The following is a 16,578-nucleotide window of genomic DNA, read 5'->3' as shown; positions in this document are numbered from 1 at the left end:
TGCATTTGATAAATAAATAGTTCCTTTCTGAATTAAAAAAAAAAAATAGCTGCCTCTTGGAAACTTAAAAGATAGACTGGTAGTGAAGAGACATAGACCCCTATCTTTTAAGTCAGTTGAGTTTTACTGGGTATTTATTAAACATGCTAAGGTTTGTCCTGTGGGCAAGGGCTGACACACAGTAAGCCCAAATCTTTAAAAATGTTTTATAAATGGGGGTTCTGCTGTCAATGTTTTAATATTAGCATTGTCCCCATAAACGAATCAGTCACCTAAGGACGGCTCATGGCACATTTTTCAGAAACCAAACCCTCTGGGTTGAGCCTATAACGTTGGGGCTGGCAACCTATAGTGTGCAGTCTCACAGGAAATAGAAAAGGATGTTCTATGACACTGCTATGTGTTGGGAAGCAAGACCTGTCTGAATGGATGTGGGAGAGGTGAGGCCATTGGACCAAGGACTGGTGCATCCCAATCCTAGTGAAAGAGCCCCTGCGGAGGGAAATGCACCCATGTGTCCCCTCCACTGCTTTGCTCGGACAGGGCTCTTACTGTACGTGAGGGAAGGGCACCTCCCACCTTCCATGTCCCATCCTCAGCCCACAAGGAATAACCAATATCATCTGTGACTTCTCATACGTCATAAATGAATGTTAAACATACACGTTTTAAGGGCTTCTCAAGAAAAATGGAAGTGTTGGAAGCAGGACTGATAATTTTTAGAGCATGCTCAGAGAGAAAATGCAAACGAGGTGTCTCCACTCTGTGTGGAACCAGAACTGAGAGTCACTAAGGAGGGTCCCTGTCCCTGTGTCTCATTACCAGGATCTCAAAGAGACAGTGGAACAGACCCAAAGCCTGAACATGTATTGCCATTTTGCAAATGGTATCGGGGAGCCCAAGTACATGCCTGTACAATCGTGGGAACTTTTGACCCAGACTCTGGTGGAGGCCCTGGAGAACCACAACAAAGTCAACACAGTGATGGACCTGGTTCTCTTCGAGGATGCAATGCGCCATGTGTAAGTATGCTTCTCATCATGCCTTTCCTCAGCTGTCTCCTCTTCCCAGGGTCTCATTTGGGCATTTGAGGACACTTGGATGAAACCGGGAGAGCAGCTACTGCTTCTGCCATGAAGGTCAAGATGGCGGCTGGTAGGGCAGCGGCTGTGGCTTCTACCACTGGCGGTAGCCGGGGCAGCATCATGATGAACTCAGGAGGAACTGGATTTATTTCCTTGTCTGCCATTTAAGTCCTGGGCCTGATCATGGTGACACCAAGGGAAAATGGGAGGTCATAAAATAAGGCACAGAGCAGCTCAGGACCTGCACTCCCAACTCATACTAGTCCAGTGAGATTGAAGGTTTTAAGTGCACATATTTCACAAATTAACTATCTTTTTGAGTCTTGCTGCTATCAAGTGAACCATGGAGAGCAGTCACCAAGCCTCCCAGGTAGTTTATACTCACACTGATGCTAATCCTATACTGTTCTTCATATTCCCCAATCCGAGGTGCATTGACCACCCCTCCTGCCTTCTACAATCTCTCCACCCTGCCCCTTGCTACCCAGAGTCTCCAATAGCAAAATCCACTTTATCTTCAACTTCTCTGAACTTCCACACTGATGAATTCTAACTGAAACCTAACTGAACCCTGCATTGAGGAAAGCAGTTTTTTCTTCCCCATTCTATGCACCCCAGGGCCTAGAGAGGGGTACGGACCCTCCTTCTCCCCCACCCCACCCCAGTGGCATATTTAAACCATTTCTCCTCTTATCTTTTATGAACCCCAGTTCTTTTGAAGCACAAGTACCTGGACATCCCTACTCATCACCCCTCCTTGTCACTGTCATCTGCTGACATCCCCTTGCTCCCCATCATTTACCACCTACCTCAGTGCTTGGACCAGTTTCTCTCCTCAGCCACCCCTTTCTTCATTCCTGGCATCTGTGTGTCACCTGGTCTTTCTGTTCCTTGGCCTCCTTAGCTCCAGCAATGTTCCTTACATCCCACCTCAGCCACTCACTCACGTGTTCCTGCCCTAGGAGTTCTATCATCAATAATGAACCCACATCCAAAATCTCAAATTCAAACATCCCACTCATTTATCTCTCCTACCCCTCCACTAACCTGCTCTAGTTTTTATTCCAGCTATACTTATTTCCCAGTTTTACTGAGATACAATTGACATATAACATTGTATAAGTTTAAGGTGTAAAACATAATGATTTAAGTATATATTGCAAAATGTTACCACCATAAGGTTAGCTAACAACCATCACCTCAGTAGTTATTTTCCTTGTTATGAGAGTCTTTCAGATCAACTCTCAAATACACAATAGAGTATTGTTAATTACAGTCATCATGTTGTACATTACATCTCCAGAACTTACTTATCTTATAACTGGAAGTTCGTGCTTTTTGACCCCTTCACCTAATTCCTCCACCCACCTCTGGCAACCACAAGTCTGACCTGTTTCTGTGTGTTTGGTTTTATTAGATTCCACATATAAGGCAGATAATACAGTATTTACTGTTCTCTGTCTTATTTCACTTAGCATAATGCCCTCAAGGTCCATCCATTTTGTTTCAAATAAATACATTCCAGCTATTCTCAAACTTCATCAAGACTTCATTTCATGGAACCACCTACTTTCTCAAACTCCTTTATCCTTCTGTCCACCATGTCTTTACTTTCCTCGACCACCATAGACTCCATCACCCAGTACAAGCTCCCCTAACTTTCCTGTCATTGCATCCATGTGACAAAGCTCTACTCTAGCTAAACCTCACTATCTTCTTTCTCCACACCTGCCCCTAAACATGTGAAGATTATTGAAGAAAAACCATCATCATGTTGACTTGATTTTCTTGCGATTGTCAGCCACAAATTTCAAGTGGGCCCTCAACTTTGCTAGAAACTCTCCTCTATGACCCTGGGCCGATTGCTGTCTTCCCCTTTGTGTGATGACTGCATCACACGTTTCTCTCCTCAAGCTTCTAACATCTCTCCCCTCTCTTTATTCCCAATTAATGAGCACAATTTTGCTGAGATAATGAAAGCAGCCAGAAGACGATTCTCTCATCTCCCTGCCATCAGATCGAACAGCCTCTCTGTATCCCACCTGCATCCCACCCACAAGTCCTGCCTTCTGTACCATTTCAGCTAAGGAACCATCCCTGTGCCTACCTGAGGCCAAACGCTCCACGTGTGCCCTGGTTCCCATCTCCTATCACCTTCTCAGTGACTTTACTCCCTCCTACAATGATCCTTCCCTCCCTCTTCTCTCTCTTCTTTTTTTGGGGGGCTGTGCCTCACCACTTGTGGGATCTTAGTTCCCTGACTAGTGATTGAACCCACACCCTCAGCTGTGAAAGCACCAAGTCCTAACCACTGGACTGCCAGGGAAATCCCTCTCTCCTCTTTTCTCTTTCCTTCTCTTCCCTCTTCCCCATCATCAATTCATTCATTTCTGGATCATACATATCAGCATACAAACATGCCATGTTATCATTTATCAAAAAAAGAATAAACTATTCCTTGACTCTTATATCTCTTTCACCCCCTACCCCTGTTTCTCAGCTCCTATTCAAAGAAAAACTCATAAGAAAGGTTGCCTTTACTATTCATACTTTCTTGCTTCTCATCTGTTCCTTGGTCCATTTCTTACCACTTGAACAAAGAAGCTCTTATCAAAGTCACCACAGACCAACCTCTGGCTAAAGTCGGTTGTCACTGCAGTGTCCTTACCTTATATTATTTGACTCCCCTGCTACATTTGTCATGATTAATCACTCTATTAATTTGTATACAGCCATCCATCCATCCATCCATCCAACACCTATTTATTGATTAGATGGTCTTAGTGTGAGTGTAGGGATCTTTGTCTTATTCACTGCTAGATCCCCAATACCTAGGACAGTGTCTGGAACATAGCAGGTACTCAGTAAAATTTCTTAGCACATCATATAGGATAAATGATACAGAGGAAAACAGAAAGGTAAACGGGATAGAGAGTGCTTGGAGGTAAGTGCAGTTGTAAATAGAGTGGTGAGGGAGCCTTCACCAAGGAGGCGGCATTGGATCTGACATGTGAGACCCGCACTGAACACAGCTCACCATGGACTGGTGCACGGTGTTCTTCCTGCATCAGTTCTCTTGGGCTTCACAAACACCTTGAAGAAAGTCAGGTCTACTATTATCCCTATATTATAAATAAGGGAACTGATACCCAGAGAGATGAGGGAAGTTGTCCAGCAACACACACACCCCAGGAAGAGGTAAGCCAAAGCCAACACTCATGCAGAGTGTCCGCTCAGGACCATCACACTACAATGCTTCATACATTCCCCTAATCCAGTGTAAGCTCCTTGAACACACAGACTCTCTTGCTCACTGCTGAATCCCCAGTACCTTGGACAGCGTCTGGTGCATGGTAGATGGTCAGTAATAAGGGTTTTAGGGTGTTTGTTCACTAATCTGGTGAAACTTCAGGGAGTATTTTCCCTCCTCTCTAAGAGCTACCAGAGCCTGTGTCATAGTCTTGGAATTGAAGAAAATCTTTATCTTTTCAGAGTAAATGTAATTTGGGAGAATAGCAAGTGATTCAGTCAATGTGGTTTCCAGCATGGGTGATCAAACTGCCTAATATTGTTCTTAAGGAAAAAATAAGACGATGAAAACTGGCTTTTCTCCTGAGGCTCCTAACCAGACTCTGAAGATAGTTTCCAAAGAGAAACCTGAGCTGCATTAGCAATGGCAAAATAACTGGAATAATGAACTGCCTTGAGGGGGACAATTTGGAAGAATAAAATGTATCTGGATGTATAATTTCCTGTACGTTTGTTTTAAAATATCAATGTCCCATGACTTCCTTCTTGCACTGCCCTTCCCTCCCCTCCCGGGGGCTCCTTGATCCTCTTTGTTGCCTCTACCCGCAGAGAAAGCAGAAGCATTCCCCTCCTATACCGGAAAACAGAATGCCGAACAGCCCGGTGAGAAACACAGGTGACTAAGCTGTCGGCGTCGCTCCACACAGTGCCCCGACGAGTCTGTACGCGCTCTCCCAGGAGCCCCAAGGGCCAGGCCCAAGTTCTAATCCTCATTCTGCCACTAATTGGCGGTGGTGCTTTGCGAAGGACACAACTTCCCCAAGCCTCAGTTTCCTCCTCCATGACAAGTGCTTCGCACTTACTAAGCGGTCCATGGTGTTAATCTTTATCTTTCCGCTGTTGTTTTCTTTTCCTAAAAGCACCATTTGCTCTCCTACTGACTTCCTTCACCATTGCAGCACATTCTCGTTCTACTTTTTCTGAAAGCTTCACACTAGATCTTTCCCCCTGCTTTTGGCATTATCTCTGTCTACCCTTTTCTTCGTTTTTTTCATTCCGACGTGTGTTTTTCTGCCTCCTCTTTTTTCTCTTAGAATCGCTTCACATTTATTAACAAAAAAAGGAACTTCAGATGTACTTCTCTTGTGCCCCTTCTTTTGTGCATCTTATCGGTTCTCGTGCATGTGTGTGTGTGTATGTGTGTTTAGTCTTCAATAAGCCAGCTTCCTCCAGCTGTGCTGTGGTACATTTTCAGCTTTTGTTTTTAATCTCCCAGAAACTCAGTAATGGGCTTAACTCTGACTGCCTTGGTTTTCTGGCCCAGGAATCCTTTAGAATATTGATCTTCTTTTTAGATTCTGTAATTTAAATGCAGAGTCCTTTGCCCTCGTCAGAGGTTGTTAATGAATCCCCAGCTGGAACCCAATGCTGACAGTTGCAGACTTAACCATTCCTTCTTTGGAAACTTCAGCACTAATGATGCATTTCCATTTAGATATTGAACAGCATGGACCATGCTAAGCTGAGTTCAGGCCTTCCAGAATAGAGCTGGGTGTTGGGTGGCCCGCAGAACCTGCTTGGACTTCTCCTCCCCCATGCCTGCCTCTCTCCTCAGTAATTCATTCCTGCCCCCTCTTCTTTTGAATCTGAAGAGAGGACCTGGATATCTTAGCACCATATTTTCTCCTTTTATCATTGTAGCCAGACACCGTCTCATGTAGACACAAAGCAGATGATTCCTTGCACCTACCTCACCTCAAATGTGATGCTGAGTATCAGGTCTGGGGTGTTCTGCTTACATTTAACAAAAATTTCTTGAATGCCTTTAATGTGCTAGCACTACAGAGAAAACAAGATGAGTATACACACTCTTCGGATGTCTAGAAACCATGGTTTAATAAGGGAGCAAGAGAAGTGTACACCTGTCTGATACAAGACAGAGTATCACAACTAAATAATTATAAACGAAAAAGTAAAATCATAAAAAGAGCTAAAAATAGTCAGTAAATACCTTCTGAGTATTTAGGGGAATAAAATGTCACTACATAAATTTAGTGACATGCAAGCCCTCCACAGCGGCTTCATCACTGGTTATGTTATCCCCAAATACACTGGCTTAACTTGCACATTCGACTAGCACAGTCTAACATATTCTCACCCTCCAGTATCATAGAGTCAATTTTTGATCATTTCTACCTAAGAAGAAATTGATGCCACCATACTGGGGGCCAGTTTTTCAGTATTTATCAAAAGTCGTGAAAAGTGTCTTACTAGGAACTTATCCTGCGGCCATAATTAGACCTATAAACCCAGGTCCCTCCTGTCAGCATCACACATGCCCTCCAATCCTGCCTGGCTGCCTTGGGCTCTTCCTCCACCACCACTGCTTCACCAGAGGCTTTGGCTTAAAGCAGAACAGGGCGACCTCAGTCCACTCAGGCAAGAGGTGAGGCGAGGTTTGGGGACAATTTAACGCCCTCTTCCCAAGCTCAGCCCAGGATGTGCCTGCAAGGAGGGCTCCAGTCCTCACCCCGACCATTACGCCTGCTCCTCACGGAGGGAAGTCTGATCAAAGCCCTGTGCCTCTGCTTCCCTCCCTCAGCTGCCACATCAATCGCATCTTGGAGTGCCCGCGGGGAAACGCTCTGCTGGTTGGCGTAGCGGGGAGCGGCAGGCAGAGTCTGACAAGGCTCGCGGCTTTCATCAGCTCCATGGATGTATTCCAGATCACGCTGCGGAGAGGCTACCAGATTCCTGACTTCAAGGTAGGGGGCCGGCCGCTGCGGGGGGGAGGCTCTGTCTCTCCCCAGCTGCCCACGACTCCCTGTCACCCTGCATTAGCTCTTCAGCTCCCTCGCCCAGAATCTCCCCTTAATCATCTGTCCACCTTCTTCTTAGACTTTGGGCTGGTGACTGGAGGTGCTTAGACCCTTAGAACACCGACCTTCCCAAGGTCTGCATCTGGGAGACCTCAGCTGCTTTAGGTGCATCTGTAGGGCCTCAGCTCTCACCCAAATCGGAAGCACAGCTACATCAAATTCAGCACACAGCTCTCCAGCGGCCCTAGCAGACAGAAGGAATACTGCCCAAGTTTTATAAGAATTGCATATATTAAAGGATGGGTTCAGTAACCACCAGCCGCTGGGACCTTCAGTGACATGAAGGACGTAAGGCACTTAGGAGCCACGGTGCACACCCTGAAAGTGGAGAAAGGCATTAAATACGACCCTCAGAGGTCACTTTGTCCAGCCCCCTGTTTTGATCCATGGCCAACAATAGAGGCCCAGTAGGGAGTCATGAGGTCATTTCCATCAAGATGCTGCTCTTGCTGTCCCTGGGAGAATTCCAGCCTGCACAGAGCCAGACCCGTCCACCCGACTTCATAATCTCTCAGCTGGTCAGGCTCACTGCTGCTCTGAAACCACAGCTCAGCCTCTTGCGATTGGCCGCATCTAAGGTCATACTCCAGGTTCACATCAGGTCAATCTTTAGTGCTTCCAAAAAAGAAAAGACAAGATAGTGCTCATGAGAATCATGCGTTTACAGAATGATCTAAGACACTGGTTCTCAACCTTGGCCATGTACTGGAATCCCCTTCAAATAATAGTGATGCCTGCATCCCACCCCCGAGAAATCCTGACTTAACTGTTCTGGGGATTGGCCTGGGCATCAGGACAGTTGAAAGTAACCTGGGTGATTCTAAGGAGAGCTGGGAAACACTGTCTTAAGTGATTCTGTAAATGCGTTGGTTGAGAACCACTGATCTAAAAGGAAGTTTATTAATGTTAAAGGGGAATTATTTGGACACAGAGGAAGCTCTGCTATAAGGAAATGTATGAGGCTGATATAGAATGAGCTTTGAGTCGTGTGAGAGAGAGATGACTAAGATTACGGACCAACGGCTGAGCTTCGGGAAAGGGATGCATCAAAGGAAGCAAGAGTGACCAAGCTGGAAAAATTCAGGGCCTGGCATCCTAGCCCCAAACGTCATCTACCTATAGTTTTGAATGGATGTAAGTTCCTACCAAATGATTGTGTGTGCGTATGTGTGAGTGTGTGTGTGTACGTTCCCCAATATATTTTTTAACAGCAAAAGTCTTTGCTGGAGCTAGCCATAAGGACATAAGACTCTGCTACTATATGATATATTCATCCCCTAGGCCAGGAGGCCCAAGTACATGACTCTTCTGTCAGGACCAAGAGCAATCACTTGCCTCCCGGGGCAAGCCATTCATTTGTATGATGATATAAGTAACACAGATGAACAGGGGAACATCTCTGTCCTTTGGAAAGCTGTCACCTGTTTGCACAAAGCAGGAGCTCTAGAAGTTAATTCAGGAGCCACAGTGGTTGTATGAATTAAAGATCATCATTATTTATTCTACTTGCTCACCTCTATTGGGATCGAGGCCTGGGAATGAGGCATATTTTCCGGCCTGTGAGTGCAAGATAGCACTCCTCCGTCCCTCCCATTGCTGGTGTCTTATCAGGAAAGCCCTCTTCTCAGAGATCTCTGACGTTGTTTCTGCAGGCGGACCTGGCCAGCTTGTGCCTGAAAGCCGGGGTAAAGAATCTCAGCACCGTGTTTCTCATGACAGACGCCCAAGTAGCTGATGAGAAGTTCCTTGTGCTCATTAATGACCTCTTGGCATCTGGTAAGAGACTCTCTGCACTTGAATGTCTCTAACCAATTCCTGCTGGAGTTGGAGTCATTCCAAGGTGGAGATTTTGTTCTAGGTCAGAAGAGCGAGGTCATAGAAATGAGGGAGAAAACTGATACAGCGGAGAACTGGTTCATCAAGGTCCTTCTAGGATTGCTGCTGGGCCTGCTGTCTTTTATTCTCCTTACATGCAAAACAGACAGTAGTCTTATGCCTTTCTTAGTGGGACTAGATATGACAATAGGGGGAAAGTAGGTTAGGGCCTGCAGATCTGCTGAGTCCAGAGAGCAGGTGCTGTTCCCACACCCAAGACAGAGAGAAACTGGGATGTGTTCAGTATTTCAGGGAGGGAAGGCATTAGCAGCAACATACACACACATAGTACCTGCACACACAGAACTTACCCAAGAGGGCAAGGTTAGGTTGCCAATTTAATTAATCAAGGATTCAGAACTTTATGAATTTTTCTTAGATTACAAAGAACTTGACAAAGGCTGTCTCAACTTCCCTGGGACACTATCAGTGCAAGACAGGACTTCAGTGGAAAGTTCAGTTCTTGATACTTTGCTGCCCTTATGTTTTTAGGGATTCAGGACTTATGCCAACCATTCTAGAAAAAAAAGTTTAAGTATACACATATATGTATATATAAATATACATAAACATACACAAGATATATATATGTATATATACCCAAGAAGATAAAACAATATAGTATAAAAATTATGCATTTTCAGAAATTTGAGGTGTATGTATATTTCTGTTAATTAAAAGGAGAATATGATTTCCTGACTCTTAATCCAAATTTAGCCTCTATAAAACCACCTCTTATCTGGGCTAATAAAATAGTCAGTGCACAGATGTTCTGAACAAAATTTCTGCTTCCAGATTTCCATTTCAGAAAGCCTGTTTCTCTACAGTTCACCTCCTGGCTCTCTGACTAAATCCTCTTTAGTTTATGAAGTCAAAGGACCGTGATCACAATATACTTCTCCAAAGTGTATTCCATGTCATATATAATATATTTCAGGATGGCTCTTTCCATGCAATCTCTAGGAACTTCACTGCTTCAGAATCGTTGACTGCTTCAAACTTTGTGCCCTTGTACCCCAGGCCATTTTACTATCACTTCCATGACAAGCCGCTGGTCTTTGGTCCAGACCATGCACTAGCAGGCTCTGTGAGCAACCTTCAACTTCCTCCTGATGAGGACCAGAGTCGCATCAGGTTGGGACTGATGGCTCCAACCATAACACTGATCCCACCCTCTCGTTCCTTTCCCAACCTGCCCTATTTAAGTTAGCTTCATATCCAGGAATTTGCCTACTAACTCTTATACCTTTTCTCCTCCAATCCAACAAATTGTCCTTTTCTTAAATACTGTCTTTTTAACATCCCACCACCTTCTACAACAGTATTTCACCTACAGCACTGCCTCACCTTTTGTTATTTTACCAAATAATGAGAGACGGGTCCAACTGTCCTCCCACCCTGAAGCTGTGCCCTAAAGTCTAATTTCTAAAACAATCAAAAAAGGTAAAATTGTGCTTCCAAAGACTTATAGCTTTGGAGATGCCAGGCATGTTGCCAGCCTCACCCTGTATCTCATTTGGCTCCAATCCAGCCAGGTCACCTTCTCCTATAATAACGTCTGAGACACAAACGATGTTACACTTTTACCAATTGAAATTTTATTCCTCAATTAAGTATTTTAAATTTTTCATTTAGAAAACAACTTGTTTCAAGTTCAGATGAATTTTTGAAGCCCTGCCCAGTGAAAACTTAATGCAATCAGTGTGCTTCAAAGTCATGGAATTTCAAACTCACATTTTTAAGGCTTCTATACAAAAACAGGATTTACACACACATGTTAAAATGGAGCTACAATTAAAAGTAATACTTTTCTAATCTTCATCCCTTTTATCTTAACCATTTTGACAGGGAGAATTGAGCATATCTGAGTTCTAATTTTCCCTGTCAGATAATTTCTGGCTAGAAATTAACTGACTGCCAGTCCAGGCAGAGCTACAGAGATTCCTCAGAGCCTCCCCATCCACTTAGTTTTTCAATTTTATGGGGTTGTGCAATCACTGCATTCTTGGATAACACAGTAGAGACTAGGAAACTATACATTGGGCTACCTTGTCATTAGCTCATCCCTCTCTAGTCATCTACAAATCCTATTAGGTTGAAGATAAGGTACAGTGAGCGAATTCCACTGATTCAACACTCCCCCAAAACATCTTCCTCAGTGACCTCATGATCTCGCGCCATAGGCTATCTGCTTTCCTCCCACACTTCTTTAGTTCATTGTTTCATCCCTTGGTTTCCTGACACCATTTCCAGAATCAAACTGTATTGGTAATTCAGCACATAAATCCCACCTCTGACACCACCCAAACATTTCAGAACCCATCATTATGCCACTTGCATCTCAGTTTGGTTACAGACTGACGGTAAGAAATCCTCACTGAAAGTTAAAAAAATAAATCAAGTTTCTTAGCAAAAGCAACATAATTGTATAAGAAGCAGGGTGGCCACCTAAATCAGAGTGAATGAAGCCTATCTTTCAGTCACTTTCTTTGGCTACCAGAGTCCTTAATGGGGCTCATGAAGCTTCTAGTGAAACTATGCATGAAATGTTGGCCCTTGCTGAGTCTGAAAAGTTCAATTCTTGCTATGTCCTTGTTGCCCTGTATAACAATTCCTGAAGAATGTACACTGGCCATCAAAAGCAGGTATTTAAAAACTCTCACAAAATTTGTTCTCTCTTGGTCCTCCTTCAACCAAACTCAGCATCAGCACGGGCCCATCCTAATCTAAAGGGAAAATAGAATCCTTTCCTGGTTTTTTGGTACAGCACGCCTGCCTCCAGGTTTCCAGCGTTCCAGAAAGCCCATTTTACTGCAGTCCCAGCTAGGAAGACCTAGTCTGCTCCAGGTGTGGTGCCTTTTCCTCTCCTTACTCTGCCAGATTTCATACTTCATTTTACTTTGGGATCTTACGTTGGGATTTCCTTTTCGCTTTTCAAAAGGCTTAATTGTTCACTCCAAAATTAATATTTCTCTTCCCTGGCTCAGACTAGATCACTTTGCATCTATTTGTGTATTCAAAACCATTTATTAAGCTTCCGTGTTCCAGTCAGTAACCTCTGTGTGGTCTATTGGAATAGTTGATAACCAACTGCGTCCCCTCTCTTGTAAAGCCATATGCCTCATCTCTGAAACAGACTGTCCTTATTACGTTTGGGCCAAATCTCCTCTTGGAATGTAAAACACGAAAAGATCCTCTCATCTTCCAGGTGCTTTAGGATTAGAGGCAGGATTGGCATGTTCGTGATCTGTACACATCACATGAGAATGTGAAGTCTGGAAATATTTGTAACAGTCTTGGCATTGGATTGTTCTCCTCCCATGAGCATCTAGAACTGGATTCCCTGATAGGCCATCTATGCTTTACACAAGTTATATTCTGGCCCAGTTTCTCTGAAAGGAAAAAAGACAAAGTGGCAAAAGAGAAGTGGCAAAGGTGGCAAAGACGACAAAAGAGAAGCCATTAAGCATGCATCTGACCTCCTAAGCATACTTTGTGGTCTCAGGGGATCTGTTTACCTCATGCGTCCCCAAACCATAAACCATGGAAATTTAAACCAGCACCTGGTTGCTTCCAGCTGCCACACAGAAGTGCCCAGAGCATAATACAAAAAGATGCTTGAGTAACAGCTTTTCTTTTCTTCATGTGGTACTAAATTCTCATACAAGTTACTTGAGACTATGTCTCTGTGCATTCTCCTCCATTACTAACCTCTCCCTCCCCCCTCTCCCTCATCACCTATGTCCAAGAGATAATCAGTTGCCACCAGTTTTACCCCCTAGCTATTTCTGAATCCGTTCTTCTCTGTCATGACTACCACTGATCTTTTCATCTTTTGCTTCAACAAATGCAGACACTTCTTTTTTTTTATTTTATTGAAGTATAGTTGATTTACAGTGTTGTGTTAATTACTGCCATACAGCAAAGTGATCCAGTTATATATATTCTTTTTTATATATATTCTTTTCCATTATGGTTTATCATAGGATATTGAATATAGTTCTCTGTGCTATAGAATAGGACCTTCTTGTTTATCCATATTCTACATATAAAAGCTTACATTGCAGACACTTCTTAACTCACCTCCCTACCTCTCAGGGAGGCCCACCCCCATCCATTCTCCTCACTGCTTCCAAAAAGGTCTATCAAACTATAATTCCTTCATCAGTTCCTAAGTGAATGCACGATAAGCTGTTTTGTACAGAAAAAAAAAAAAAACAGCTGCCTTGGACCTGCTTCCTTCCTTCCTCACTAGCTTACCTCCCCATTATGATCTAGTAATTCCCACCTCCTTGAAATAACACACTGGACTGCCTCCTGACACCCTTACTGGCTCGCACCATTCCTTTTGAACCTCGTGCCCTTCTCCTTCTTTCTCTGGATTAACTTCTACCCATAGTACAAGACTTATCTTGGATGTTATCTCTCTGGGAAATCTTCACTAATCCACTGTCACCACGAGGAATGAGAAACATCCGTCTGTGTTTCTCTAACATTCAGTGGATGCACACACCACCATTGTACTGAAACGGCATTGTAAACTTATGAAAGGTAGAGACCGTGTTGTCTGTTGTTGGTTCATTTTTTGTTATGAAATAATCCAGAGGTACAAAAGATAAGGATTAAATACCTACTACCCAGCTTAGGAAATAAAACAACACTGATATAATTATAACTCTCTGTAAAGACTGTGTTATTTTCACCATTTACATTGTCAGCACTGAATGCATCTCCTGGCCCATAATTAGCATTCAAGAGGTATTCGTTGAACCAAGGTGTGTAATATCATGAGAAAGATGTGTCATCTTACATATTAGATATTACTGTTGAACACGTGCTTTGAGAAAGTTTCCAGCCATGCAGAGAGAGGGCCAGGGGTCCTGAGATAGTCACCACACTCCCTGTTTTTTCTCCCTTGAGACCAGGGAAATGTTTCTGAAAAATGTTGTTCCTGGGTGGGGTCAAAGCCCTTAAGCCATTGTGATGCTAACTGGTTCACGCAGAATAACCCTCAGCTTTGCCTTTTTTATTACCAAGCTCCAACTAACCAAACCATCTTAAATTATCTCAAATCACTGTGGCCTCTGAGAGCCCCAGACCACACAGAGAAGATGATGATGAGTCTGACTTGTAAAATATCAGGACATGTTAAGGACCGCAAGAAGCCATTCTGCACTAGGCAGCAGAAATAGGGCTTCCCAACTTTAGGTCACAAGGGGAAACTCTTCAAATATTTAAATAGCGTCTGCCTCTGTTCACATCACAAAATCCCCTCTGGCACTTCAGTCTCCTGCTTTCAGTATGACTACCTACATCACACAGTAAGTGACGGGAATGTTGTCAGGAGAAACTGGAGGAACAAACCTGGAAATGCAAACTTTGCTCCCAATTCAGAGGTGCTCAGTTCCATCTGGTGATCTTCCTAAGGGATCTTGGGAATTGTGTGACAAATACCTGCATCTTAAGAACATGCAAAAATGCTCTAAAAGGCCTGGGTGTTTTCAATATCTTGGCACTTAAAGGGATCATATAAACTAGGGCGAGCACACTTTTTCTATAAAGGGTCAGAAGGTAAATATTTTCAGCTTTGCAGACCATACAGCCTCTGTCACAACTACTCAGTTCTGTCATTGTATTGGACAAATAGCCATAGACAATATCTAAATGAATGAGTGTAGCTGTGACCAGTAAAACTTTATTTATGGACAACAAAATTTGAATGTCATGTAATTTTCATGTGTCATTAAATAGTATTATTTTAATTTTTTCAACCATTAAAAATTGTAAAAACCAGGCTTCGCTTGCAGGCAGAGATAGAGGGCCAGATTTAGCCTATAGATCATACTTTCCCTCCTCAAAAGATATAAATCCTACATATTTCAAAAAATAGAAAGGTGAAGAATGCAGACTCTATTATTACAAATATTCTAAGACCAAAGGGAATTCAGGTTCTCACTCTCTAACGTACTTATAGATAAGAAAATGTAGATTATCAGAGGGGCAAAGGAGAAAGGAATTCAGACCGCTGCAGGCAGTCAGCCCCAGAAGTATGAGTATGGCTCACATCAATTCCATTTGAGTATTTCTCTTTTTAAAACTTCCCTGAACTCCTCAACTCCCAACACATGCTAAATATCATTTCATTTTTCTAGCTGTTTTCTCTGATCCCCTGTTTTTATCAAATAAGGCTGAAATGGATTCTTCCACTAGTAAGACCTTGATTTTGACAAGTTTATAGCACTGGGTATTTTGTATGCATGCTATGAAATAATGAATGGAAATTAAATCAAGTTTGTCCAATTAAGGGAAGAAAGTAAATGATCATTTTCATGATAATTCATTTTTTTCATTTTTCCCATTTAAACAATTAAGTTTAATTAGTATAAAACTCTAACCCACCTCTTGGCTGGATTAGTGTTGTCAGACTGTGAAGGCCAGAAATCTGTTGGAAAGTTGAGTTTCCTCCAGATACAGTAGTTCAAGGAAGAGCAGCAGCTTCAGTAGTGAAAAGAATCACAATTCCCATCACTCAGATTAGTCAGAGGCTATTTGCCAAACCACCCACCTTGGAGGACCTCACCCAAGTCCACAGGAAACAGAACAGATAGTGGCTCCAGTGGCTTCTTCCCGCTCTAACATTTCTACGATGCTAACATTTCTTTGTTGGCTATGGAGGAAGGAAGAAGCACGCCGGTGTGCAGAACTTCAAAGGGGAGCTTGTATATGACTTCAGGTCCACGTAGCTTCAACATCTACCTAAAGCCTTGTCCTGGAAATAGGAAAGAGCTTTTCTGATAGCCATAGAATATCCTGGAGTGAACCACATTCATCTTTACCTCCTATCCAGTGTTCCAGGATTTAACTGCACCAGTGCTTCCTTCATTCTTACATCCCTTAAGCTCATTTCTCTCCTTGAGAAAACTTAATGCCATTCACTATCGGCCTCACTACTACCTTTACAGCTCCCAGTCTGTCTGCATTTCTTTGCAGTTTTCTTCATTCTTCCTTTCCAAGGCCAACTCTTCCATGTGAGCTAGGGGCCCACCAGCTGGTTCTTAATTCAGAATTTTGCTTTATTCTATCCCCTCTTTCAATTTCTGACTCTCCCTCACAGTTTTCACATTCTCACCACCCACATTTACTTTTTCCTTTTATGTTTTTCTATATTTGTTTACAAAACATGTTGGGATACAGAAAGCAATAAAACAAACACCCATGCAATTATGAACAATGTTGCAAAATAGAAACATCTGATGTGTGCAAGCAGAGTTGCTTTACAACAGGTGCCCAAAACATAGATTGTTAAATTGTCTGGTATGTGCATTTCAAGTTTACTGAAAAGTGCCTGTTGCCCTCCCGAGTAGTTGTACAGATTTATTCTCTGCTTGAATACCTGTTTCCTCCTAACCTCACCAACCCTTGGTTTATCTAACATACCAGTTTTTGCCAAAGGATATAAAATGGAATCTCATTTTTGTCCTTTCCCTTCT

The 16,578-nt window shown here is 43.1% G+C and overlaps 1 protein-coding gene across 1 annotated transcript in view; it reads left to right on the top strand.

Moving 5' to 3' along the window:
* DNAH9 (dynein axonemal heavy chain 9) overlaps positions 1-16,578 on the top strand; it is a 300,225-nt gene that overhangs the window by 177,513 nt on the left and 106,134 nt on the right. Inside the window, exons 43-45 of the mRNA XM_067716537.1 lie at positions 826-1,022; positions 6,937-7,099; positions 8,866-8,989. Of these exons, the coding sequence (XP_067572638.1) occupies positions 826-1,022; positions 6,937-7,099; positions 8,866-8,989 (484 nt within the window). The remainder of the gene's footprint in view (positions 1-825; positions 1,023-6,936; positions 7,100-8,865; positions 8,990-16,578) is intronic.

Source organism: Pseudorca crassidens, chromosome 19 (assembly GCF_039906515.1).
Source record: "Pseudorca crassidens isolate mPseCra1 chromosome 19, mPseCra1.hap1, whole genome shotgun sequence".
Lineage (NCBI taxonomy): Eukaryota > Metazoa > Chordata > Mammalia > Artiodactyla > Delphinidae > Pseudorca > Pseudorca crassidens.
This window is presented reverse-complemented; position numbering and strand designations above follow the sequence as displayed.